Source organism: Fomitiporia mediterranea (assembly GCF_000271605.1).
Source record: "Fomitiporia mediterranea MF3/22 unplaced genomic scaffold FOMMEscaffold_4, whole genome shotgun sequence".
NCBI lineage: Eukaryota > Fungi > Basidiomycota > Agaricomycetes > Hymenochaetales > Hymenochaetaceae > Fomitiporia > Fomitiporia mediterranea.
The window spans coordinates 1,560,714-1,584,914 of NW_006760389.1; the positions used below are offsets into that span (position 1 = coordinate 1,560,714).

General features: G+C 45.8%; 7 protein-coding genes across 7 annotated transcripts; 6 read left to right on the forward strand and 1 right to left on the reverse strand.

The window, feature by feature from the left end:
* Nucleotides 1-870: 870 nt before the first annotated feature.
* Nucleotides 871-4,225, reverse strand: FOMMEDRAFT_18547 (uncharacterized protein). The gene is made up of 4 exons (XM_007264541.1): nucleotides 2,230-4,225; nucleotides 1,824-2,163; nucleotides 1,612-1,730; nucleotides 871-1,550 (listed from the first exon to the last, which is right to left on the reverse strand). Exons 1-4 carry the CDS (start codon nucleotides 4,007-4,009, stop codon nucleotides 1,498-1,500), a joined length of 2,292 nt encoding a protein of 763 aa, XP_007264603.1. The 5' UTR covers nucleotides 4,010-4,225; the 3' UTR covers nucleotides 871-1,497.
* A 1,291-nt stretch (nucleotides 4,226-5,516) lies between these two features.
* Nucleotides 5,517-5,852, forward strand: FOMMEDRAFT_53483 (phosphatases II; the record flags this gene model as incomplete). The annotated part of the gene is made up of 1 exon (XM_007264542.1): nucleotides 5,517-5,852. A coding segment is annotated over one exon (336 nt), but the record flags the coding sequence as incomplete, so codon positions are not given.
* A 1,212-nt stretch (nucleotides 5,853-7,064) lies between these two features.
* FOMMEDRAFT_18549 (long-chain-fatty-acid-CoA-ligase) lies at nucleotides 7,065-10,047 on the forward strand. The gene is made up of 5 exons (XM_007264543.1): nucleotides 7,065-7,582; nucleotides 7,851-8,752; nucleotides 8,814-9,154; nucleotides 9,231-9,608; nucleotides 9,689-10,047. The coding sequence occupies exons 1-5, from the start codon at nucleotides 7,149-7,151 to the stop codon at nucleotides 9,707-9,709; spliced, it is 2,076 nt and encodes a 691-aa protein (XP_007264605.1). The 5' UTR covers nucleotides 7,065-7,148; the 3' UTR covers nucleotides 9,710-10,047.
* A 5,687-nt stretch (nucleotides 10,048-15,734) lies between these two features.
* On the forward strand, nucleotides 15,735-16,053 carry FOMMEDRAFT_153951 (uncharacterized protein; the record flags this gene model as incomplete). The annotated part of the gene is made up of 2 exons (XM_007264544.1): nucleotides 15,735-15,827; nucleotides 15,925-16,053. The coding sequence occupies 2 exons, from the start codon at nucleotides 15,735-15,737 to the stop codon at nucleotides 16,051-16,053; spliced, it is 222 nt and encodes a 73-aa protein (XP_007264606.1).
* Nucleotides 16,054-16,193: 140 nt separating this feature from the next.
* On the forward strand, nucleotides 16,194-16,447 carry FOMMEDRAFT_153952 (uncharacterized protein; the record flags this gene model as incomplete). Its single annotated transcript, XM_007264545.1, has 2 exons — nucleotides 16,194-16,264; nucleotides 16,312-16,447. 2 exons carry the CDS (start codon nucleotides 16,194-16,196, stop codon nucleotides 16,445-16,447), a joined length of 207 nt encoding a protein of 68 aa, XP_007264607.1.
* Nucleotides 16,448-16,788: 341 nt separating this feature from the next.
* Nucleotides 16,789-19,860, forward strand: FOMMEDRAFT_153953 (uncharacterized protein; the record flags this gene model as incomplete). The annotated part of the gene is made up of 6 exons (XM_007264546.1): nucleotides 16,789-16,891; nucleotides 17,124-17,217; nucleotides 17,424-17,593; nucleotides 17,698-17,805; nucleotides 18,002-18,187; nucleotides 18,323-19,860. 6 exons carry the CDS (start codon nucleotides 16,789-16,791, stop codon nucleotides 19,858-19,860), a joined length of 2,199 nt encoding a protein of 732 aa, XP_007264608.1.
* A 1,478-nt stretch (nucleotides 19,861-21,338) lies between these two features.
* Nucleotides 21,339-24,014, forward strand: FOMMEDRAFT_120049 (MFS general substrate transporter). The gene is made up of 12 exons (XM_007264547.1): nucleotides 21,339-22,005; nucleotides 22,104-22,184; nucleotides 22,309-22,418; nucleotides 22,491-22,525; nucleotides 22,596-22,694; nucleotides 22,749-22,880; nucleotides 22,945-23,054; nucleotides 23,108-23,145; nucleotides 23,223-23,337; nucleotides 23,396-23,602; nucleotides 23,662-23,700; nucleotides 23,807-24,014. Exons 1-12 carry the CDS (start codon nucleotides 21,555-21,557, stop codon nucleotides 24,007-24,009), a joined length of 1,620 nt encoding a protein of 539 aa, XP_007264609.1. The 5' UTR covers nucleotides 21,339-21,554; the 3' UTR covers nucleotides 24,010-24,014.
* Nucleotides 24,015-24,201: the final 187 nt, after the last annotated feature.

Below are 24,201 nucleotides of genomic sequence, written 5' to 3' on the forward strand. Positions count from 1 at the left end.
CGGTTCATCCATCTCCTCAATCCAGTTACCCACTCACACTGACAATGCTCACGCCCACACTCTTAGCCAATCAATCTCACAAACTGTCTCACCCCTAATTGTTGTAGATATAATGTATTTATATAATGTTTCAATATAATTATAAACTGTTATTTCAATAACAAACGGATGTAAGGAAAAATGACTATTGGAAAGATATTAAAACAATTTAAGAGCTTTATAAACGATTATAATATTTGCCATACTCAACAAGGGTGATTTAACCTTGTAATTTTAGAGATCCATTGTAATACATTTTATATATTGTCAAGGAGAATAACTCTTATTTATGTTTACAAAATACACAAACCTTCCAGACTTTATAATGTCTTGTATCACTTTCTCAGAAACTGAGATCCGTTCTAAGTGTTTTTACTTTTTTTACTTTTTTCACTTATTTTATACCATTATAAGGTAATACAAGAATTTAGACTTTTTCCTGATGCAGCAATCATCAACAATTGACATTATGAGTAACCCACAAGACAACAACAACAGCAACACCAGCAACAAGCACAACTCATCCTCCACAAGGAACCAAGACCAATCCTACAACTCAGACTCAGATTCAGACTACACACACACAGGCATGGGCACATGGGTTGAGAAAGGTAACACAGCTACAGAAAAACGTAACTACAGAAGGTCCCAAACTAGCTCTGGGAATCGAAAATGGAAGGATAAAGACGTTGGAGGGAAGGTGTCTATCTGTAAGGAAGGTGATGAATCAGAGTAATAATCTGCTTTTATTAGTACTGTCACGGTGTAGTCAATGATAAGTATGAAACTGTTGTTTTCAATGTTTCTCTTGCATTTAAATAACTGAGGCAGAAGCAGAGACATACCGTTAATAACTGTACAGTACATTAATACGTAACATACACTCTCTCTAAAAGAAAAGTCAAACGAACAAAAAACCATCTCTCACAGAAAGCAAAGAATCTGTACGTCCCAGCCAACACACCATACATGTTGGACCAGATGCATCAAAAGACAGACGTTTATGAACCCCTCTCCTGCAATACACCCTCTCCATAAACAGGCAAACAAAAAAAGAAGGGACAAAAAAGGCAAGAAAAAGGGAAACGAATAAAATTAACAAAAAAAACATTAATAATAACAAAAACGAAACCGAAAAAGTCAGAGTCAGTTACATTACGAGAAGTATAGAAAGGACAAAAAATAACGAATAATTAAGTATAACCGGGCACGTGACAGTATTGAGCTGAGTGGTACAACGGGAACGAGAATGTACGAAGGGCAGGGCGAGTCGAGGCGGAGAAGACTTGGTAAGGGGCGAAGAAAGGCTACGACCGACGAGAAAAGTCGCAGCGCACAGAAGCGAGGCACTACAGAAGTACAACAGGTATAAGTCCCAAGAACACATTAGAAACTTACAGAATCAAAGTTCAAAGTCATCGAGCCAGCCCGGAAGTGATTGGGTGAGCGAGGTAGGTCTCATGAGATACCCTCCGCCTGCTGTGCCTCGTATCGTTTCTTCATCACGCTCACTTAAGAATGCATATATTGTTAATTCGTTGGTTAGAGTATATGAACACTGAACAGACGCACCTTCTCGTGAAATCTGCCCCGACGACATCCACCCATCCGGAAACGCACTGACGATCTTCTGGTATAACACCTTACGCGCTCCTTGTTCGCTCACTTGGACCGTCGAGTTCTCCAGGGTACTAATCAAGTCAAAATGGGGGTAGGGGAAAGGAAGGAAAGCGATTAGTATCTCGAACAACTCAAGGGAAAAAAGAATGAAAAAATCAACGCACTTCTTCTCATTCTCAATCCTCACACCCTCGTTACTCAGCCACACCAACTCCCAAATAATATTCCTCATCCGCTCCGTAAGCCGGAACCGCTGAATCGGCATATGCTGACTTGAATGTACTCTCTCTTTCTCTCCTTGTTCCTTCTCCCCATCTTGTTCCTTCTCTCCTCCTTGGGTAGGAGGTGGTGCACCGTCGACCTCCATCCCGCTATCTGCACCGGTGTCGGTACCTGGAGGAGGAAGCGTCCCGCCGTTCATGCTTGGTGTGGAGGTACCAGCACCGGGTACGGGTGTTCCTTCTAGGGAGGTTCCGCCTGCTTTGGTTCGTTCTTGTCTTCGTTCTAAACGAAAAAGGAAACATGTTAGAAATGAATTCATGAATAAAGTGTAAGGGAGACAGGACTCACCCCACGCAGAAACACTCTTCTCATACTCCTCCTTCGCTTTCTCGAAACCCTCCTGCGCCAACTTTCCCAACTCCTCAACAAGCTCATCCTGCCTCGCCTCCAACAACTTCTTATGCTCAGGATAAACCGTCCGCTTAATCAACTTCGTCATCGTATACTTATTATAAATAAACAACTTCGGCATGAGCGCGAAGAACATATCATTATACTCCCCCACATGGATAGCTTTAAGCGCTACGCGCGCGAGGACAGGTTTGAGGGAGGGAGGAAATTTACCCTTTTGGTCGAAGGATTCGCGTGTGATGGCGTCTTTGAGTTCGTAGAGAGAGGTTTGGAGGTCGGGGTGGAAGGAGTCGATGTCGATTGTCTTGCGTTTCTTTTTACCGGACGGGGTGGTTTCGCTTGCTTTGCGTTTGAGTGCTGCGCTGGGACCTCCACCTATTCCGCCGTCGCCGTCGGTTGGTGAGGCTATCCCGTTAGCTGAGATGGAGATGGAGGTGTCTAGGGGATGGACGGTTGAGATTGAGGGTTTGTTGTCTTCTGTGTCGGAGAGTGTGATCGGAGTCTCGCGCGTGCCCTGTCCGCCTGGAACAGACAAATGCGCGGTGGATGGTTCTATCGGGGACGTAGTCGCAGATTTGGAAGGCGGGGGTGCAGAAACTGTTGAGAGACCTGTGCTCGACGTGACAGCAGCGTTGACAGCTTGAGTACCGGCGAGCGGTATGATTGTTGGAACGATATTTCTCTTGCTCCTCGGCTTCCTTGCTGGAGAGGTACCTCGTTCACGAGATTCCTTGTCGCGCGATTTGTCCTTCAGAAGTGCGACTTCACCAGAGGAGACGTAGAACCCTGTTTGTTTCGTCTGAGCGAAGTACGTGCGTTCGTCGAGTGCGAGCTCGGAATCGTCGATGAACGGGTCGTTAAGGTCGTAGTACTCTGCAGCAGCGCTCTTGCGGCCTGCTTTCCCTCGCCCTTTACCCTTACCGATACCGACATCTCTGCGGGATTCGTCGTCGCCTCCTTCGCCTTCGCTTTCACTTGTGTCTTGCTTGGACGGTGGAGGTGGGGTTGGCGGACGCTGGCCTGTGTCCTTTGATAGCTGTAGGATATCGACGGCGTAGTTCTCTGGACCGCCTAGCGAGATCTCGAGTCGGATTGTTTCTGCGCGCCGGGGTGGTGGTGGAGGGGGTTCATGCGAGGGTGAACGTCGTTTGGCCGACTTGGCTTTTACGGCCGTCGAAGCTGGCTTTTTCGACTTTTCGTCGGCAGCTGCAGCGCCAGGGACAGCGGCGGCGGGAGCAGCGTCGCCATTGAGGGATGGCGATGACGACGGTCGTCGCTTAACGTCACCAGCAGCTGACGACGAGGAAGAGACACCATTTGCATTTGAGTCGGGAGGAGGAGGAGGAGGAAGAAGAGCAGCGGAGTTGTCCAAAATAGGCAACCGGGTCATCAATTCATTCTTCTCGTCCTCTAGTCCCGTTTCACTGCCCGTCTCCTCCATTTTCACGTCCTCCCCGGCCCCTCTTCCCCTGCTGCGCGACGGCTCATCCCCCGTCGTCGCAGTCACTTCACCCCCATCCACATGCATCACATCGTTTTTAATAGAATTATTAGCATTTGAGTGAGTACTGAGAGGAGAGGAAGGGTGCGTTGGAGAAGCTGAACCCTGGGATGATTGGTCCTTTCCGCTGTCGTCGTTCTTCTCGTCGGACGACGACGCGGGCGGGTGGTCGACGAGCTCGACGTCGTCGTCGGGTACCTCGTACACCTGCGCCATCCTCTCTTCTCTCTCTACCCTCTGGGCTACTTCACCTAGACTGTAAAGTATGGAGAGCGCGCTGGGGAGGTGGGGGAGTGCTCGCTGGCGGGTGGGCAGCCGGATAAGGCAGGTTCTTGGGGTGTTTGGAGTAAGATGAGGGAGACGAGAGAGAGCTCTGACCCCCTACATACATATTATTATTATTATTGCGAGAAATTTATTGCGTGTCTGCCGTTGTCGTCCTGACCTGTCTCTAGTAATCTGTCCCTGTGTTATTTGACTCTCGGCATTACCCCCCCTTTTTTGTTGCGTGTGTTTCTTGTACCGCCGGAGCAAACGGGTGGGTGAGTTCTTGACGCGACTTGACCTTTTCGTTGGTGTTCGTCCGTCTTCCTCCCTCTCTCCCTCCACTCTCCACACCACATTCGCTGAATGGCTGTTGCCTGTGGCGAGTCTATTGTCTCCTCCACCATTTAACGTCCATCAAATTAAAATATTGTATGATAAATTACAAGATATTCGCTCTGAAACGAAGTGTGTGAACGAAGGCGAAACACACGCATATGAATGTGAGTGATGGCGCGTCTCAATATGAGACGAACACCTATGCTCACATCTTCTCGCGACTTCAACTCGCGATACGCCACCAAATAACCCAAAACAGTCAGATTCTCCACTTTCAAACTTGCCTAGTCAGGCAGGTACCACTCCATTTTCGGTCGTCACTCACCCACCACTTTCTTCATTCCTTACACAAAATTCGTCATAGCCTCTATTGTTCTGAAATTCCAAAGAATCGACTCTTTCTTTATGTACTTGTCGTATGAAGGATGTATAAGTGAAACTCAGGTCCTTGTCCATGCACAGAGTGTTGAGACAGATGGATGAGTCGGACTACCTCTCAAGACAGATTGTGATTGAAAGGTTATTCCTAATCACACTACAGTCGGCTTCATCTCGAAAAAATTCAGTACTGGCATTCTTAGTTAGTAAATTCTATAAATTTGATGTAACTAACTCTCCACACGAGTGCTCTTGTAATAGATACAATTAATAGGTTCCAATAGATCCTGGGGCAGTAGGGATACTGTATCAAGCTTATTTCCCCAAGGACCTGTCTGTCCAAATCTTTTACACCTCTTACCCAGCAATCATCTAATACTCAATTATGTCAGCTAAATCAATGTATATGCAAGTAATTATATCCAATGGTCTAACTTAAGTGGTGACAACTAACAAGTACTTTCACTTTGCTCTTCGCCACATTTATGTTTTATATCCATCAATGACTGATTGTGTCTTTACATAACATTCATTAGTTATGCTGTCCAAACATAACCAAACAAGCAGCACTACAGAAAAAAAAGCCCATCCTCATCACGCTGAAAAATCAAAGTCCGAATCACCCAGCAGACAAGCAATAACATGTACCAACCACAAACTCAGCTTGTCCCCCCTTTACGACATCAACTACATTGCATATAGAATCTTCGTAGGCTCATACAGAGCCGCCTGCAAGCCCTTCCTCCTCCAAAACCATATTACACATGTTCTTAGTATAGGAAAGGACTCGGAAGACGACTTGTCTCCTGAAATCAATGTGAAGAAAATGGAACTTGAGGACGAAGCTGATGCAAAGATTGCTGATATATTCGACGAAGCTTGTCAATTTATCAGTGAAGGGAATAAAGGCAATAACATGATCCTCATCCACTGTAATGCTGGCGAGTCTCGATCTCTAGCAGTAGTGATTCATTACCTACATTATCACAAGGATTTCCCAATGTCTCGTGCCTTCTTTTTCGTCGCTATAAGAAGACCTGTTATTGCTATTAATCCAGCCTTCAAAAAATTCATTATAGATGAATCTATGAAGGAGAATGGAAAGATAACACGTGGACATTTTAGCCTTCCTGGCGATAGGAAGCCTCGTGCACGTAGATTCGAACTGAACAGGGAATATTTAAAAACAAGTATAAAGAGATTAGAGAAAGAGATGGGTGTGTTGCTTGAACCTCCTGAAGAAGTTAGAAATGATAATGTCAAAATTGAATTCCCACCTGAGTGAAAATTGAAGATGAATTTAATAAATGCCTAACAATGAAATTTGAATACACCCTTACTAGTGTATTGTACTATTACTGCTATTGTATAAAATTATACTATCTGTTCAAGACCTTATGTTCAGTTCTAACAAATAAAGTCAGATTGCCTGTACACAATGTGATTGTGAATAGTGTATTGAGTGAGTCAGGTCTTGATCTTTTGGTGTGATGAGGATGGACTTTCTGATCTGTAATACTGGTCATTTGGTTTTGGCTGGACAACATGGCTGATGAAGTTCATGTAACTTCTCATTGACTGAAAAATAACATACATGGCAAAGAGCAAAGTAATACAACTTGATAAGGATATGTAGTACCTGGATCATTAGCTTGCCCCCTTCTAATGTCTATCTGATGTACTTTGCAGTGGAGAGGTTATTAATATCAGAGTGCAAGAGCGTAGTAGCACATATGTATTATTATAAATATAAATTGTGTACACTGGATATAGATGACGTAATTGAGTGTTAGATGGCCGACGGGCCAGGCCAGGTCAACAGTGTAAACTCAAACTGCCGTATGATTCGGTCAGAACTGTCAGATCGTTGGGGAAATAAACTTCATTCGGCGACTCGGTGCTTTCTCCAGTATGAAGTCACTGGAAGCTATTTAATCGTATTTAATTACAAGAGCGCTCGTGTTCGGGGAGGATTCATTGCATTAATATTATCGAATTTAATAAGAATGCCAGTACTGAATTCTCGAGATGAAGCCAATTGCAGTACTGAAGGTTACAGCCTAAAGCTGAGATAGGGCGACTTGGCAGGACGATGTTATTTGAAATTGAACTGCGCGAGGCGGGGCTCGGACCAATTGCCGCTGCCTAGAGAAATGCTGTACAGGAAGCATCTTGGATGACAGGAACAACATGGACTAAGAAAGTGGTCGAGGCTGAATAGAGCGGCAGGTGACGTGTGCAGTGCAGCGAGTGGGGATACATTGCACTCGGCAAGCGCCGACGCGTCCTCTGCCAAATACGCGTCCGCCTGCAAGTCTGCCCCACTTCACTCGCCTTTCCCTTCACCCCTTCTCCTCCCAACTCGTCTCCAACAATGAGTAAACCCTTTCCAAAGTGGCCGGTCGTTGACGGCGTAAAGGTCGCCTCTGTCGTTGTTGAGGAAGGCTCCAAGGAAGGCGAGACTCCAACCCGGCGTAATGCGCTCCATGCAAAAGCGCTCGTAACGCAGCCGCTTGAGGGTGTCACTACCGTCCCTGACATCCTCGCTTACACTGCGCGCACTCACGGCACGAAGAACGCGGTTGGTTGGCGTGAGATCATTGACATTCATGAAGAGGAGAAAGAGGTCAAGAAGACGGTGGGTGGAAAGGAGGTCACCGAGGTCAAGAAGTGGAAGTATTTCGAGCTCAGCGATTATAAGTACCTCAATTATATTGAGGTCAAAGATGCTGCCACGGAGGTTGCTGCTGGATTGAATGAGCTTGGCGTTAAGAAGGGTGACGTGTTCAACGTCTATGCTCAGACAAGGTTCGTTTACTTTCTCTTCCACATACACGACTCTTTTCTTTCTGTGCTTCCTTCCGCTCGGCTTCTTCGAGCTCGCGTCGCACTGTCTGACGTCAGGTGCCTCCGAAGTGTCCTTGTCTGGGCTCACGCTTTATTGCCAATTCATTTCATTTTGCACTTGGACAGCTGACTTCGGCCAAGTTTTCTCTATCACTTCTTATTGATCGAGAAATTGATTTTGATCTGTCTTGGTGCCGCGTGTATACGATTTCTGACGTCTTCACTCTAGTCTGCCCTGGCAGTTCATTTCACATGGATGCATGTACATTGCTGCTACTGTCGCCACAGCATACGACACCCTCGGTGAAGCAGGCTTACAGCATTCGCTAAACGAGCCAGAGTGCGTTGGTATCTTCACCAATGCCGAACTCCTCCCTACAGTTGCTCGTGTGCTGGAGAACGTTCCTTCTGTCAAGGTGATTATCTACGATGGCGAGCCATCAGCGAAACTGCTCGACGAGCTTAGGTCCAAGCGTGAGGGACTTCGCTTGTATAGCTTTGACGAGCTTCGCCAGCTTGGCAAGGGCAAGACCTTGGACGGTGCCGCCACTGCCGCGCCGGATGATGTCGCGTGCATTATGTACACGAGTGGTACGACGGGTGCGCCGAAGGGTGTTGTCATTACCCACAGCAATCTCATTGCGTCGGTCGGCGCCGTATTCGAATTGCTTGGCCACCATCTTAGTCTAGACGACACGTTCCTGGCTTACCTCCCGCTTGCGCACATCCTGGAATATATCGTCGAGCTTGCGTTGTACTTCGTGGGAATGACCATCGGATACGGACGCGTGAAGACGCTCACAGACGCGTCAGTGCGCAAATGCCCAGGTGATCTCCGAGCTTTCAAGCCAACAATCATGGTTGGCGTTCCTGCAGTGTGGGAGACGATCCGAAAGGGTATACTTAGCAAGGTTAACACCTCCGGTACGCTCAAGAAGAATGTCTTCCAGGGAGCGATTGCGGTGAAGAAAGCGAACATACCTGCGTTGAAGCAGATTGTGGACGCGGCTGTGTTGAGTGCTGTTAGGCAGCAGACGGGAGGACGGTTGAGACTTGCGATGAGTGGAGGTGCTGCGTTGAGTAAGGAGACGCAGGAGTTTTTGACACTTGCACTTGTTACCATGTTGCAAGGTGCGCATATACATATTCGATCCTATTCTATTTCCTCCAGCATACTGAAATAACTGTTCAGGCTACGGTATGACCGAGTCCTGCGGCATGTGCGCCATCCTCCCACCAGAGTTCATGCAATACGGTTCTGTCGGTGCTCCCGTACCATCAGTCGAGATTAAGTTACTCGACGTACCAGAAGCAGGCTACTTCTCGACGAACAAACAACCACAGGGTGAAGTATTATTGAGGGGTCCGTCGGTTATTAAGGGATATTATAAGCGCGATGACCTTAATAATGACGAGACGATATTTACGAAGGATGGGTGGTTGAGGACTGGGGACGTTGGGACTTGGAATAAGGATGGGACGCTTAGTTTGATTGATAGGATAAAGAACTTGATTAAGCTTCAAGGTGGCGAGGTGAGTTTCTTTAATATGGCCGTACAAATTATTATTGATTAATTGATACTTAATTATTTTGCGTGTTTTTTTGTAGTATATCGCCCTCGAACGTCTCGAATCGATCTACAAATCCTGCAACCTCGTCTCCAACATCTGCGTACACGCCACACCCGACGCTTCACGTCCCATCGCAATCATCATACCCCACGAGGTACACTTACGCCAAGCCTTTCCCAACCAAGATCAATCATCCAGTAAATCCTTACACGATTTATGTGAAGACGAAAGTGTACAGAAGATGGTACTCAAAGCGTGTAACGATGCTGGGAAGAAGAATGGGTTTAAGCCTATGGAGTTGTTACAGAATGTTGTGTTGACGCCGGAGGAGTGGACTCCGGAGAGTGGGCTTGTGACTGCTGCGCAGAAGGTACAGAGGAAGAAGGTTGCGGAGAGGTTTGAGAGGGAGATTAAGGTGCGTCTTTGTTTTTGTTTTTGTTTTGATACTTGGATGCGTGGATGGGTGCTCATGTGTGATTATTTTTGGGTTTGTAGGAGGCGTATGCGAAGTCGTAAACACTGGTTTTTGTTATCCCTCGACCATCCATTCGCGGCGTTCGGACTATGTCGGCCGGTTGGTGGGTTGGTTAGTTGATTAGAGAAAGCCTTGAAACCCTACACCTACAGTATTTACGATTTTGAGTCCTCAACGCGACTCTAATCTTGAGCGCGTCTTTTGGCTCTTGACTTTCCTCTTTGTCCTGAATTCAAGAAGACTTTCTTTTTATCTATTGACTCGGCTTGGTGTTGCGTTGTGTTGGTACTGTCTTTGTTTTCGTTCACCTTTTTGTTTCTTTGCCTTCCTTTTTGTGTGTGTGTTTAGTGTATAGCAAGTGTGAATGAATGAATTGATGAGTTAACCTGGTTGATGGATCCTAAGAGCATGCTTGTAATGTATAACTAAATCTAACTTATTTGTACTTCAACTCTTTCAACCTTCTCGGTTTCTCCAATAGATATATAAAAGGGTGGGGGAGGAAAGGCAGAGAGGAACTATGTACTCAGTGACTACTGTAGCTTCCAGTTGTTGACTGGTGCACGACTCACGATTCCAGTGCCACTCAGCCTATGAATGGCAGTCGAAGTCATGAGCACTAGTAAGAAAGGCACAATAGAAGGTAACAGGAAACCCAGTAGCTACACTGTGACACTGATTACTACACCTTTTCTTAACTTATTATTATTTCGCTTATTCAACTGGATTAAAGCTGTTGTGTTTTCTATTGTAGAGCATGGTATTCTGTGTTATATACTCACGTTCAGTTCCAGAGCTACAGCCTCCTCTATTCGGGTGGTAGGGCTCTAGAACCTAGATCTTGTAGTGAGTGTGGAATGCTACACAAAATGAAACCTAGTAGCTAGTTGCCAGAACTGTATGTAATCAGACTGTATAATATGTGTACCCTCTTCCCTTCCATTCTCCTTCAAGTTTGGTTTTGAAAGGAATTGAGAAGGCTAGTGAAAATAAAGAAAATGGATTTTTTATTAATGTGTGTACAGAAACAAAAGAGTAATACTTATGTTGACTATATGTTCAAACCTGGCTATATAAATACTAGACTTGTTGTGTTTTGTTATGTACAGTATTTTTCCTTAGTTTTCTTGTTTCTACTCTCTTTGCCTATTGTCTTTCAAAAATTGTGTTTAGTGTATAACTTGTGTGAATGTATAGAATAATGAATTCATCTGACTTCTTTACTTTTCACCTCTAGCAAATTATACTGTCTCTACAAGATATAAAAAGAAGGGTAGGGGAGGAGGACAAGAACTATTATACATTAATTAAAGCTGTTGTGTTTCTATAAGTATGTCACTACACATACTTGCTAGAGCTGTAGGCATTAATATTTGAATAGCAGGCATTCTATACATGGAGAGGAAGAATAAAGCAGTCTGTAACATGCAAACACAACTCTTCTATTCTACATACCTTTACAGGAAACAATTTAATAGGCACATATGCTTACACCCTGCCATCTGAATCCCAACTTGCATAGGTCTAGAATGAGAGTATGGGTATGAAATATCATGCAACAGGGAATTTAATGGCTCTAATCAGTTTGTAAATTATTATAGTATAAGTGGTTTCTAAAGAATATGTCTATAGTATACAAATTGACCTTTTTTCACAAGTAGTGTGAAATGCATGTGTTGTCTCTGCTTCATAGAAACCCTAGATTCTTTGTCTTCTGATCTTCTTGATTTCCTCAAAAGCAATTTGTCCTCTATCCTACAGCAATGTCTGGTATGATGAGTATACAGATTGCTTTTTTTTCTAGTTGCATGGAACGTTGGTTCACAGAAAATCCGGAATCTTTGTCTTCCAATCTTCTTGATTTCTTTGAAACTAATAGTGTGCTAGGCACAGTGTGATTACATGTATATCAGGATGTAGCATTTCGGTTCCCCTGGCATTAAAGTGTTTCGTACTCACGATTTACGGTTCCATGCATCGGAGTTCGGATGACGGGCATGTTATAATTTTGGCATGAATGTTATCAAAAACAATGCTTTTATCCTGCAGACGTGCCTGACATAGATAGAGGTGCACATTTGTAGTGTAAACATTGCTTTTTCACGAACTGCATGTCCTGCTGGTTCATAAAAAATCCGGATTCTTTTCCTTCCAATCTTCCTGAATTTCCTAAAATTCAGGGAAAGGTCATGTACCGTGCAGCGTGATTACATGTAAATCAGCATGTACTAGTTAGTGGATTCCCTAGCTACTGCATGTTCCATACACACAATTTGAAGCCCCGTGCGTCGGAATTCGGACGGCAAACACGTTATGGTTATGACATGGATATTAATGATATTCTTATCTTGCAGGCCTTTCCGACGCAAACTCAGACAGAGCAGTACATATTCAGCTTATAGATTGCTTCATTTTACATGAATAATATGAAAACATTGGCTGGTTCTTAGAATAAGTAAGCCTTTTGTTATCTAGTCTTCTTGGTTTCTTCAAAATCAGGGGACCATGCATGATGCACTGTCCTATATGTAAATGGTAATGTAACAGTTGGTTTTCCGGTCGTATATAATGTTTCATATTCACGATTCCGAGCTCTGGGCGTCGGGATTCGGGTGGCGGTTATCTCGGAAATTTTGATATGAATATTGCTCTTGTCCCGCGGACATATACAGTACAGATACTAGAAGAGTACATCCATAGTGTATGAATTGCTTGTTATAACATAAATTCGGTCAGACAAATGGAACACCCTACTTCCAATCTTCTCAATTTCTACAAAATCAAAGGGACTATTTACTATGCCCTGTAATCGCAAGGAAATTGTTTATTTATCTAGAAATTAGTTTCCCGGTTTTAAGATGTTTCATGCTCTCGATTTGGAGCTCCGCGTGTCGGAATTCGGACAGCGGGCAGGATGTTAGATTGACGTTCATGTTGACTTTGCTTTTATCCCGCGGATCTGTCCAGCATAGGCAGAAGTGCTACTATTGTAGCGAAGAGATCGGTTTATTTGAATACATGAAACGTAAATCATTTGGCTTCCGATTTTCTTGATCCGGTCAAGATCAAAAGGGAACCATGCATAGTGCGGCACAATCACTTGTGTACACTATGCTACCATTGGATTACCCAGTTCATAAAGTATACCACTCCCAATCCGGAGCCTTGTGCGTCGGAATTCGGATAATAGTCATGATGAAAGAGGATAATCTTGGTGTAAATATTAGTATTGTTTTTCCGCAGGTGCTTCAGGGTGGAAGTGTACGTTCGAGGTGCATGGATTGCTTGCTTTGAAAGGGAATGTGAGATACAAACCATAAATAGTTCGTTAAATTTAGCAGGACTGGCCGTTTGTCTCCTAAACGTTCAGAATCAAGGGCTCCTGCACGGATTGCTTACGGGCCGAAGATTTGTGCATCGGTATTCGGATGGCGCCAAGTGAGGTATGAAGTTAACATGCATCCATCTCCGTCTTTTGTTCTATAAATCTTCCAGGGCCTCTGCACTGCAATGACATAAATGTAAATCACTAGTTCGTAAAGCTATCTGTTTTCCGGATGTATTATGATTAACACTCACGAGCCAGAGCTTCGTGCATCGGAATTCGGATAGTGGAGGAGATTTGGACGCACGCGACAAGGTCACGGTGGAAGTGTATGTGGTCTTCTAGGAACTATGCACTGCAATGACATAATTACCAAAAATCAGATTGTTGGCTATCCGTTTACTATATGTATGATCATTCACGCTCACGATGTGGGAACTTCGTGCGTCAGGATTCGGATGACGGAGGACTCGGAAACATGCCTCAAACTTCTCTATTTCCCAGTCTTCCGAGAATTATGCATTGCTATTACATGCAAGATAATCATTTGTATGTATGGCCATCTGTTTCCCAGTTGTATAATGGTTGATGCTCACATGCTGGAGCTTCGCGCATCGGTATTCGGATGGCGGAGGATATGGGCCACATTATTAATTGCGTCCGTGCCTTGGGATTCGATTAGCAGCAGATGAGGCATAGTGCAGATATTAAGGTATGTCCGTCTCCAGGGCAGGGACCATACACAGCAATCACGTGCATGTAAATCATCAGTTTAGGTATCAGCATTCCAAATCTATAGCTTTTCACCTGAGCTTTGCACCCTGAGATTCAGATGGCAGTCATGGAACAGTTTTGGCACAAATGTTCCTTTTGCATACCTACCATAAAATAGATAGATGTGCACATTTGTAGCATACAACCTACTTTTTCTGAATGTTATAGACACAATTTGTAGTCCATATATGGCTAGTTTTCAAATAAATTTAATGTCTAATATTCTGCCATTTGATGAAGGAGTAGACTACAATCTCTCTATCTTTCTTTTCTAATTCTCCTTTATAGTAATGTGTTGAATTGCTAATAAGTCAATTTGAAACTATTACTTTCTCTATTACATAATATCTGTTGTTCATGTTCTAGACCTTCTGAATTTCCAATTAAAACAGAATTGCATATACTTAACACTTTATTATCTGTGGCTTTACTTTAATAACAGGAAAGGATATGAAAGTACAGAAATATGAAAATAAGGAAGTATAGAAATAAGGTACATAACATATGTACACATAATCATTAATACATTGATACATGACTACATACATACACACACAAAAAATGAGGATCTCTACTGAGAGAAGTCACAGATGATCAAGTACAGATAATCAAGAAAAGTGTAGTGAAGAGGAAGTAGAAGTTGACGCAACAGCAGTATTGTTGGGCTGTTGATGGCGAAGCAGTTGAAGAAGTGTTATGCTAGAGATGGAAATGGTTACAACGATCGACAGGGATACGGGGATAATTCGCGATTGAACTCTCTCGGGGGCAATATCCGCTCGGTAGGTGGATACGTATCCATTAATCCATACCATGCAACCATGCGACCCTACATCCTACAAAGTAAAGTGTTAATGATCTGCGGAGTAGCTTGATGAAGCAATCGTTTTGGAGTGTCTTAGAGCTTTCCAGTTACCTTATTGTGTTATAATGTGGTAGATATAATTTGTATTGTATTGTATTGTGTTATTGATTGATTGATGATGTCGGATCGCGATCGCGGAACTCGGGCAGGTGGGTGGGTTCTTGATATAAACGCGATATGCGATTATGCACATGAGGGGGTGATGTGGGATGTGGGATGTTGCATAGGTAAAGTGGTGAATCAGAATTGAGTTTAGATTTCTGTCTGTAAAAATTTTCTGTCTGTCTAGGAACCCAAGATTGGAAGCAAGGAAGGATAACTTTGAGTGGAAAGTGAAAGAAATTAAAGTTTAATTATTTGTATGGAGGTGTCGGGAAGAAAAAAGTTTACTAGGCTGGAGAATATTAACTTTTTGAGAGACGAAAGAAAAGCAACGGGGATCGTCGTGGATACAGGCAGGGTTCAGTAGTACTAGTACTAGTGGCGCAAATTGTTTGTTGTGTACGAAGGTACCTAAGTACGCCCCCCTTTCTCCACGCGCGCCTCTTCGAGATTTCCAATCTACGATCCGATGCCGAGCAATTGAGTCCGCGCGGTGCACTGCAGAACCTCTATGCATTGAATCGTATTCAGTTATGAGAGGACATGCTTGCTATATTTGTGACGTCCTTTCGGGATCAATCTGGTTAGGAGGATGTACAGACAGAGGTATGCGCTGCCAGGCACGGTTTGTCGCGTAATCTCGGGCTTAACTTGGGAGGGATCGGTGACGGCATCCGAGGATGTGTTCGAGAAAAGAAAGGGGGGATGAGATGAATTGAGGAATGTGGCAGGGAAGCGGGAATCGGGTGTGAATTGTGTTTGGTGTGTAAGCTCCCGGTGAGAGGCTAGTGAAGGTTGAGCGCGTGCTGCCGGGCTTGCAGCTGACCGGGTATTTGTACGACCGTGAGCTTGTCTTGGTGCGGCTCGCGGAGTCAAATTTTTTATGTGTGTGTGTTCTTCTGTTATGAGCGCAATTTGAGTGATGTTCTCTTTGTTTTGGAAATGCGCGCTGTTTTCTTGTTGCTTGGTGTGCTTACTGATGGTGTAAATGATGCTGAGAATGGCAGGAATTTGGATATGGGTTGACAATGAGAAAGGGAAGTTGAGAGAGAAGGAAGATGATGATATGGGGGGTGGTCGGGTCGGAGATAAGGTTAGGTTGAGAGGATGCACACCGAGTTAGTGGATTTGCAGATAAGGTTTGATGAGATGGCTGCATACGGCATGTCATTCTCACGTGCAATAAGCAGCTAAAGCAACACGCTGCACCGCAGGCCGAGCACACTGCACACACTCCTCAGCTCAGCCTAACACACTCATCATCACCATCACCTCACTGCTCTCTCGTCCCCGTGCTCTCGCCAGCCGCACCCGCGTGAGAGATCAGATTTACTCCTGTTGTCGTGGCTGTTTGCCCGTGCGCACAGAGATCGATAGGTTAAATACCGCCAGATAGGCGAGCGAGCCTACGGCACTCCGTGATTTAACTTTGATTTTCTAACCTTGCCTGATGACCGTCATGGACGATGACCATGTACGCGTGGACGACAACCTCAGCCCCATGCCCGTATCCTACAATCGTGATGACCTGTTAGTCTTTCATTCTCTCTCCCTTACCTCCCTTGCTTCCGCTTCAGTGTTCCCTTCCCGCCCCTCTGCCACTGGCGAGTGAATGTGCATGTCCGAGCTAACGGATCGACCCACGCCGCTCCTGCGGATAAGCCCCAGCATTGTGGGTCTGGCGCACCTATGCGACAAACGCGCGTCTCTTAACTACGTCCTTGCCCTGTCTATTCCATCCCGTCTTCCCCCATCAACGACTCACAACAGCATCGTCCCGCCGCCGTGTGAATCTGCATTTGCTCTTCCCGTTGACTATCTCCACGTATTCCTCCTTGCTCTTCCCTCTCCCCTTCCTCGTTGCACTTACTCCCCTTCTTTCTGTACTGCTTGAACGTGTAGCTGACGGACTGACTCACTACCCTCTTTTCTTTTTGGTGACGCCCACGTCTGATTACACCCTAACACCGTACTTCGCTCCCGGCCGGATTCCGATCGCTCGCCTCCGTTTACCCCACGTGCCCGACTAAAATCCCTTGCTTTCTCCGCGTAACATGGCAAACGGCCACGGACATTCGAACGGATCTAACAGAGAATATGAACTGATTGTACGCCAAGAGCCGAAGCAGGCTCGAATGTGCGGTGTAGGCACAAAAGGTACGACTTTCTCCTGTGAACTTCCGCATTTACTTTACATATCACCCCGACAACCCTTGATATGCAGCCGTTGCTTTGCTCTCCATTCCCTTGAAACTTTTTACTTTAATGTTTACGGTTATCAGCATTTTTGCTCCATTCTGATCCATGCTTTGAGTTTTAACCCGTCATTCTGAATCTCATTTTTAATTTCTTTGATCGACGATGCTAATCCTATCGTTGATTAATCCAGCCGATCGAAGACCGATTGACCCGCCTCCAGTCGTACAACTGCGCGTTATTGACAAAGGCTCCCGTTCTCGACGAAGTAGCTCCCCCGATGACCGGTGAGTGCCTTGAAATATGCATTCTCTTCTCCCTTCTCCCTTTCACCCTTACGATTCGGAGATCTCTTGTCTTGTTTCAACTGACTCTCGCAACGCTTCGCTACTTTTGTGCATACTTCATTTCCGCCTCCTCATCGACTTCTTTCTTCGCACCTGTGCTAATTCTGACGCCCCGATTTTCCCTTCCCTGGATGTTTATCCGCTAGTGCCCACTACAATCAATCCTTCTTGCAAAATCCGTACTACTTCATGTACGCATCACTGGCTAGTCCAGATCGTGACGAGGAGCTGCATTTACTCAAGGACGGCAAGACGCGCTGTACGACGGGCAGCGTCGTCAGCAGTCTGTACCATCTAAAAGACCCGGAGGCGGACAGTATGTATTTGACTTCTCTTCCTTTCCCTTGCTCGTACCGTTCCTTTGGTCTGCTACTTTCCTGTCCTGGAGCGGTCCCCGGGCCCTGAGATGCTTCCATATAGCGTGCCCAGCGTTTAACGGTGGAAAAGAAGAGGATACGCTGGATTCCCGGTTTTTGTTGTGGAGATTGAACGCGTCTTCTTCGTGGGTTGCTGGCGAGTTGACCGTGTGTTCTCGGCCAAGCTTGGGAACGTTGCTAAACTTACCCGTGCTTTCTCATCCTTTGCACCTGTTCCATGTCCGCGAGCGCTGACGTCCACCATCTATTGATCGTCTTGGGTTATTTGTTGACTTGCCATAGTTCTTTTTTCACCTGATTCTTCTATGTTGGCGTGCGATTTATACTGATTTCGATCATTTTTCCAGATGAGCGCGGGCAAGGGCGGGATGCTGGTTTCTTCGTCTTCCCTGACCTGAGCGTGCGGACAGAGGGGACTTACCGACTGAAGCTCACCCTCTTTGAAGTGATCGGTGCAAATGTGCACCACTGTAAAAGCATTTTCAGTGCAGCATTTTACGTTTACACAGCCAAAAAGTTCCCGGGCATGGAAGGTACTCTTTCTCGCTACTTTCCGTTATATATTGTATTCGATTGGTACTGATTGTGATTGGGTTCCGTATTTTTGTTTTGCGTTGGACTTCTTGCCGCATTCGCTGCACGATGCATGCTGTTGTGGATCCGAACAGAATCGACCAACTTATCATGTGCACTTGCTGACCAGGGCATTAAGATCCGCATTCGGAAGGACGTACGCATCCGCAAGCGTCCCGTTGACCCGAACTGGTTTCAGCCAGTGCAGCGTGACGATGCGAGCGATGCGTCGGACGACGAAGGTGCACGAGATCCAAAGCGTCAAAGAAATGAGGCTGGTCCGCCGCCTCCGCCTCCGGCAGCGCCAATGCCAGCAGCAGGGAGCAGTGGTGGTACGTGGGGGACAATTGACCCGTCTTTACCGCCAACAGCTGCTCCACCGCCTCCTGCTCCCGCTCCCGATTCGACACCGTACGATCCCCGAGCATTCAATCCTGCACCTGCTCCTTCGGCGGCACCAGCGGCACCAGGAAACGGACATCCGGAATACCATCCGCCGCAACCGCAACCGCAACCGCATCAACATGCACCGTATATGCCGCCGCCTCCTCATCCTAGTGGAATGTACGCAGGTGCGTATGGTTGGGGACCTGTTCCTCCACCTCCGCCTCATCTTCATGCGCCAGGCTATGGCGCATATCCTGGGTATGACCATCATCGTGCACAGCCCTATGGTGCTCCAGCAATGCATTATGGCGTGCCGCCGCCTTATGGATATTATGACCAGCATGGACAGTATGTACATCCGCCGCCGCAGCCACAGCAGCCTCCCCAACAGCAGCAGTCTCCTCAAGGCGAGTCGCCGAGGAGTGCTGGTGCGCAGAGTGCGGGTCAGTCGCAACAAGCAGCGTCCCAGCAAGGACGAAAAGATTCGTATCCACCACCTTCGGCTTCGACTCCGGGGATGATTCCACCTCCGACGGGATATGCTACGCAGGATTATGCATATGGTCGTCCACCGCCTGCAACTTCTTCAACTGCACCTAGTCAAGCAAGGCCATACCACCCCTCTCCAGCTCCACCTCCGCAAAGTGCTCCCGGAGCATCTGGCTCAGTACCCAGTGCTTATTCGACGCAATCGCAAGGACACATGGGACATTACCTTCCTCCGCATCAGCACGCACCGTATGGGTATGCGCAGGGAGGAGATGCGTATTCGCAACAGCCCCAACAACCACAACATCCGGCTCAGCAACAGCAACAGCAGTGGGGTCCGTATGCGCCGAGTCCGTTTGGGGCGTATGGGAGGCCGGGGTGGGGTGCGCCGCCTCCTGGAGCGGGGGCTGGTGATCCGTATGCGTATGCTGGTTCTTCGCAGGCGGGAGGTGCGGGAGGTGGGTATGTGAGACCTGGACCTGAGGATGGGGGAAGGAGAAGTCCGCCTGTACCTAGTATCTCTAGTCAAGGCCGAACGTTTGCGACTAGTGCGGGGTCGCCGCAACGCGCGTCGGCGAATGGGAATGGGAGTGCGAGTGCTGTGGCGGGGATGGGAGCAGGTGCGAGTCCAGATAGGATACAGCTTGCGCCGCTCCGACAGGGTGGCGGTGGTGGGGGTGCAGCAGAACAGACGTATGGAGCGCTTGGGAAAAAGAACCCGTTGAGTATTGGAAGTATTATTTCGGATGAGAGCTAGGCGCGTTGTATTTCCCGTCTCTCATTTCTTGTATTGGTTCTTCCTCCTTTTTCATCCCGAGTTCGTCTTCTCGTCTGGTTTTTTGCTGCTACTCTCCTCATCCTTGTTCTCCTTGTTTGAGTGTATGCCTAGTATGAATGTAATTGTGTTCATGATTACCTCTGTTGCGCTTTCTACCTCCCCACACACGTATTCTCAGACAACCAAGTGCCCAGCTCCCTTTTTTTTCTCGCCTGTGACTACTGTTAGCTTCACTGTTGTTGTCTATATTGTCCATGCTGTGTTTGTATATTACTTCTTTTTTCATTTTTCGTTTGTCTTTTTTTTTCTCATTTTTTGTTTGTGTGTTTTCTTTCTTCCCCCCATGTCTCGTTTACATTTTGTTTTGTTTTTCTTTCTTACTTCATTTCCCCCCTTTTTCCCTTGCTCAATGTTCAATGTTCAACACCTTGTACGTAAGGTCCTTGATAATCGATTGGACCTACTCCTCCCCCCTCTCTGCTTCCCTCCTCATCACTTTCTGTCGTTTTCCTTGTTTCTCTCTTTTTTTGTTTTATGTTTTTTTTCCTGGTTCTTTTTTCACCCGTGTCGTTCTTGCAAAAAAGTTACGGAGGGTTCGGATTTGGATATACATAGTCTTCATAGGATACGCATAGGATACGAACACGAATCTCTATACAAAATTAAAATTTCTCTTTTTCTACATACATTGTACAAAATGCAAAAATAAGACTGTCTTGGATTGCTTGCTAACAAGCCTGAGGTTGGTTGACTGTGGCTATGTGTGTGTTTGTGATAGAGTAAGACAATGTCTCTTCAGATTTGTATAATGAGTAATATAGTAGTATACAGGATAGGGTTAGGGCTTGGATATGTTATTAGAGTACTATCTATAAGTCATTTGTAGCTGTCATTTGAGAATATGTTTGCTGTGTCAATAAACCATATTTAAGTTGTTTGTTACATGCATTACTATTTACTACTACTAGAATACAAGATATTTGTATTTAAACACAATCTACTCTTGCTAGTAGTAAATCTATTGTAAATCTATTGACTTGTTTATTGAATGCAGGAATATTATGTGGTATCTCAGGAGTTGCAGGTTGAATCTGTATCCATTTACTTTGGAAAGGGTCTTCACTCTAAGCAGCCATCCATAAATTGTGGTACGTGTGTGTGTTCACACTTCACTGTATAAGTGTATTGACATGACCCACCATGTGATTGCGGAGTCTCAAGCGGGATCGACGTGCGAACGCGTCGCGACGCGTCGAGGTCACACTTTATTCTCCGCTAGTGACCACAATGCACCTCTCACTCAATATTGCTCACTAATGACTAGAAACACGCTATTTGAGTGCTCACATGAGCTTGGCTAACCTAACAGCGGCTGAACGTCACACGGTGGGCGATATGGTGCTAATTATATCTACCAGTCAATGCTTTATCCGAGCGATGGTGCAATCTCGTCTGATCTTTCGCAATCTGCAATACTATGGCATGCCTTCTTGCGCTTCTGCGGGATTTCTCAGCGGCATCCTTTGGAGAGGCACTGGGAAAGATAAAGATGGGTTGAAATATGGGTAGCTATGGGAAGGCTGTCGTCTCGACCGCTTTGTTCTAGTTCTTCGTCTGCTGGGGCGATTCTTCGACTCTTCTTCCGAGGAATCATTTGAGTATAAGCTTTCGGGATGTCGAAGGAGCAAGAGAACCTTGGGCTAGATACATCGGAGAATCGAATCCGGGTTTCAGATGCTGCCAAGAGCGAGGAGGACGATACGAAGCTTGCTTCGGAGCTGGAAGGCGGAGTCGATACAGGTATCATCTCAGCGTCAAGCGCACACGGACATATACAAGACGAAGCGAACCCATTCTTCATTCGCAACTTACAATACACGAAAGCGGAGGAAGCGAAAGTCATCCGTATACTCGACACGCGTCTCTTTCCGTGGATCTTGTTGACGACATTCGTGCTTAATATGGACCGGACGAACAACTCGAACGCGATTTCAGATAACTTGCCTCAGGATCTTGGGTTTACGATTGATGTGGTGAATACTGCGACGGCAATTTATGCTGTGTTGTTTTCTGTTGCGTGTTTGTCTGGGGCGGTTATTGCGAAGCTTGCTGGACCGTCGCGATGTGCGTGTCTTCGTTCCGTTTTTAAGATGTCATTGGGATGAGGATGATTGTGGAAGCGTGCATTGTCATTGTGTATACTTATTCTTTTATTTACATAGGGATCCCTATTCTTATGTTTTCGTGGGGACTCGTCACTCTCGCACATGCGCTGATAGAAAACAAGTCTGGGTATCTAACCGGTGAGTCCTTCCATGCGTTTAAGGTTGCAAGGCCGCGATGCCAACCTGCTATTGATACCCTTAGTTCGCTCGTGTGAGTTGCTGGACCAGATTCGTTAGTCGACTGCGGCTGATATCGGCTCAGTCATTGCCATCACCGAGGGTGGAGTAATTCCAGCAACTTTAGTTTACTTAGGTGGTTTCTACAAAGGAACTGAATTGGCGACGAGGCTTGCCTGGTTCTGGGGTGTCCAGGTTAGTACTAGTAATTATTGCGTCGTTGAGCTGTCAGATGTGATATTCTTATCTCTTGATGTTGCAATTTAGAATATAGCAAGTGCTATCAGCGGATTGATGGCTAGGTGCGGTTGAATCGCCTCATAGTTTCATAACAGACGAGGACTAATTGCTCACATTTATTCATGATTCCAGCGGACTGCTTCAATTGCGTGGTGTTGCAGGTCTTGAAGGCTGGAAGTGGTTGTTCATCGTCGACGGGATTATAACTCTTTTTGTAGCGGTTCTGACATGGTTTGTCTTTCTTGCACTTGATTGATTCGAATGAAAATTGAGATAGACTTCTAGGTTCTATCTTCCGCGGAATGCTGCGAGGACTAAAGGCGGCATCCGAGGATTCAAGTCCTGGTTTGACGAGAGACAAGTACAGATTGCGGTTACGAGAGTCGTTAGAGATGATCCTGCCAAGAGGATTTATGAGTTCGTATTTTTCTTAAATATAGATCCCGTTACCATTGCAACGTTAAAAAATGACTGTACTCAGATCTACAGTAAATTGGCCAGATGTAAAAGACGCTGTTACTGATATTGGTCTCTGGGGACATTTGATTCTGACATCAATTGGACTAACACCGACTACGCCGCTGCAAACCTGTATGTTTATATGTTTTACTTGCGTAAATACGCATGCTGAGCAACGAGTGCAGATCTACCCACCGTAATCAAGTCGTTCGACTTCAACGTGGTACATAGCTTTTTTACCCTTATGCGACCTCCTTTTCTGGTGAAACTTCCCGCTTAATTGAATCTTCTATGTTGCAGTTTGTTGCAAATGCACTTACGGCCCCGCCATATCTCTTGACGTGTATAACCTCGGTGGTTGTGATATGGCATTCTGATCGCGTCCGCGAGCGAGGATGGCATGGCGCTTTCTCCGGTAAGAGTCGTCTAATCGTCGTTTCTATACGATATAACTTAATTCCCTTGTTGCATAGCCGGATGGCAATTAGTTGGCTGGATACTCCTACGTACTCTTCCGAGCAGCACAAGTAGAGGCGTCAAGTACTTAGCGGCATGTGTAGTCCAATCCTGGCCTTATTCTCACCCATTGAACATCGCTTGGATGTCTGAGAACACGGGCAGTGTCGGCAAGCGGACTATCGCATCTGGCGCTGTCATTGGCTTTGCAAACATATATGCAAGTGAGTGAATATATTTTTTCATAAGCGCTTGGCTAACTACTTACTGTATATTTGGATAGCGTGGGCTAGTCAGATCTACCGAGCAGACGATAGTCCAGGTTCGTATGACTAAACATCTTTCCTTTTTATAGTATCATTCTTTTCTACGACTCCCAACTTCTTGACGGTAATTAACTAATACTCTGATTTGTCCTGATATCATAGACTTCAGACGAGGGAACACGATTAATATTGCCTTCGCGGGAGCAGCCACGTTACTTTGGCTCGTTATCAAAGTTTATTACAAGATTCAGAATGCACGGAGGGCGAGGCGTCTCGCGGGGATGTCTGACTCGGAACGTGAACAGGAGGAGTTGGAGGCAGAAAGCAAGGGCAATAGAAGTGTACTGTTTCGATTTACGACCTAATAACTAAAGTCAAACGGGGTGAAAGAAATTACTCTACACCATTTAAAACATTTCTACTTAGATAAAGCACCAATGCGTCATCCTTGCATCGTCTGCAGCAGCTCCGACCCGTGATGGGTTCAGTACATGCTTAGGGTGGACCAGTGTGAGTCCGAGCATTATCATACTGCATTACTAAATGAGGGAAGATCT

Excerpts from the sequence above, each read along its gene's own strand:
- FOMMEDRAFT_18547 (XM_007264541.1), bottom strand. The coding sequence starts at position 4,009 with ATGGCGCAGGTGTACGAGGTACCCGACGACGACGTCGAGCTCGTCGAC. Across the intron at positions 2,164-2,229 it reads GAAGAGTGTTTCTGCGTGGG|AACGAAGACAAGAACGAACC; the intron begins GTGAGTCCTGTC and ends TTTTTCGTTTAG. Across the intron at positions 1,731-1,823 it reads AGGATTGAGAATGAGAAGAA|TACCCTGGAGAACTCGACGG; the intron begins GTGCGTTGATTT and ends TGACTTGATTAG.
- FOMMEDRAFT_18549 (XM_007264543.1), top strand. The coding sequence starts at position 7,149 with ATGAGTAAACCCTTTCCAAAGTGGCCGGTCGTTGACGGCGTAAAGGTC. Across the intron at positions 7,583-7,850 it reads AACGTCTATGCTCAGACAAG|TCTGCCCTGGCAGTTCATTT; the intron begins GTTCGTTTACTT and ends TCTTCACTCTAG. Across the intron at positions 9,155-9,230 it reads TTAAGCTTCAAGGTGGCGAG|TATATCGCCCTCGAACGTCT; the intron begins GTGAGTTTCTTT and ends GTTTTTTTGTAG.
- FOMMEDRAFT_120049 (XM_007264547.1), top strand. The coding sequence starts at position 21,555 with ATGTCGAAGGAGCAAGAGAACCTTGGGCTAGATACATCGGAGAATCGA. Across the intron at positions 22,006-22,103 it reads GCTTGCTGGACCGTCGCGAT|GGATCCCTATTCTTATGTTT; the intron begins GTGCGTGTCTTC and ends TTATTTACATAG. Across the intron at positions 23,055-23,107 it reads GACTACGCCGCTGCAAACCT|ATCTACCCACCGTAATCAAG; the intron begins GTATGTTTATAT and ends CAACGAGTGCAG.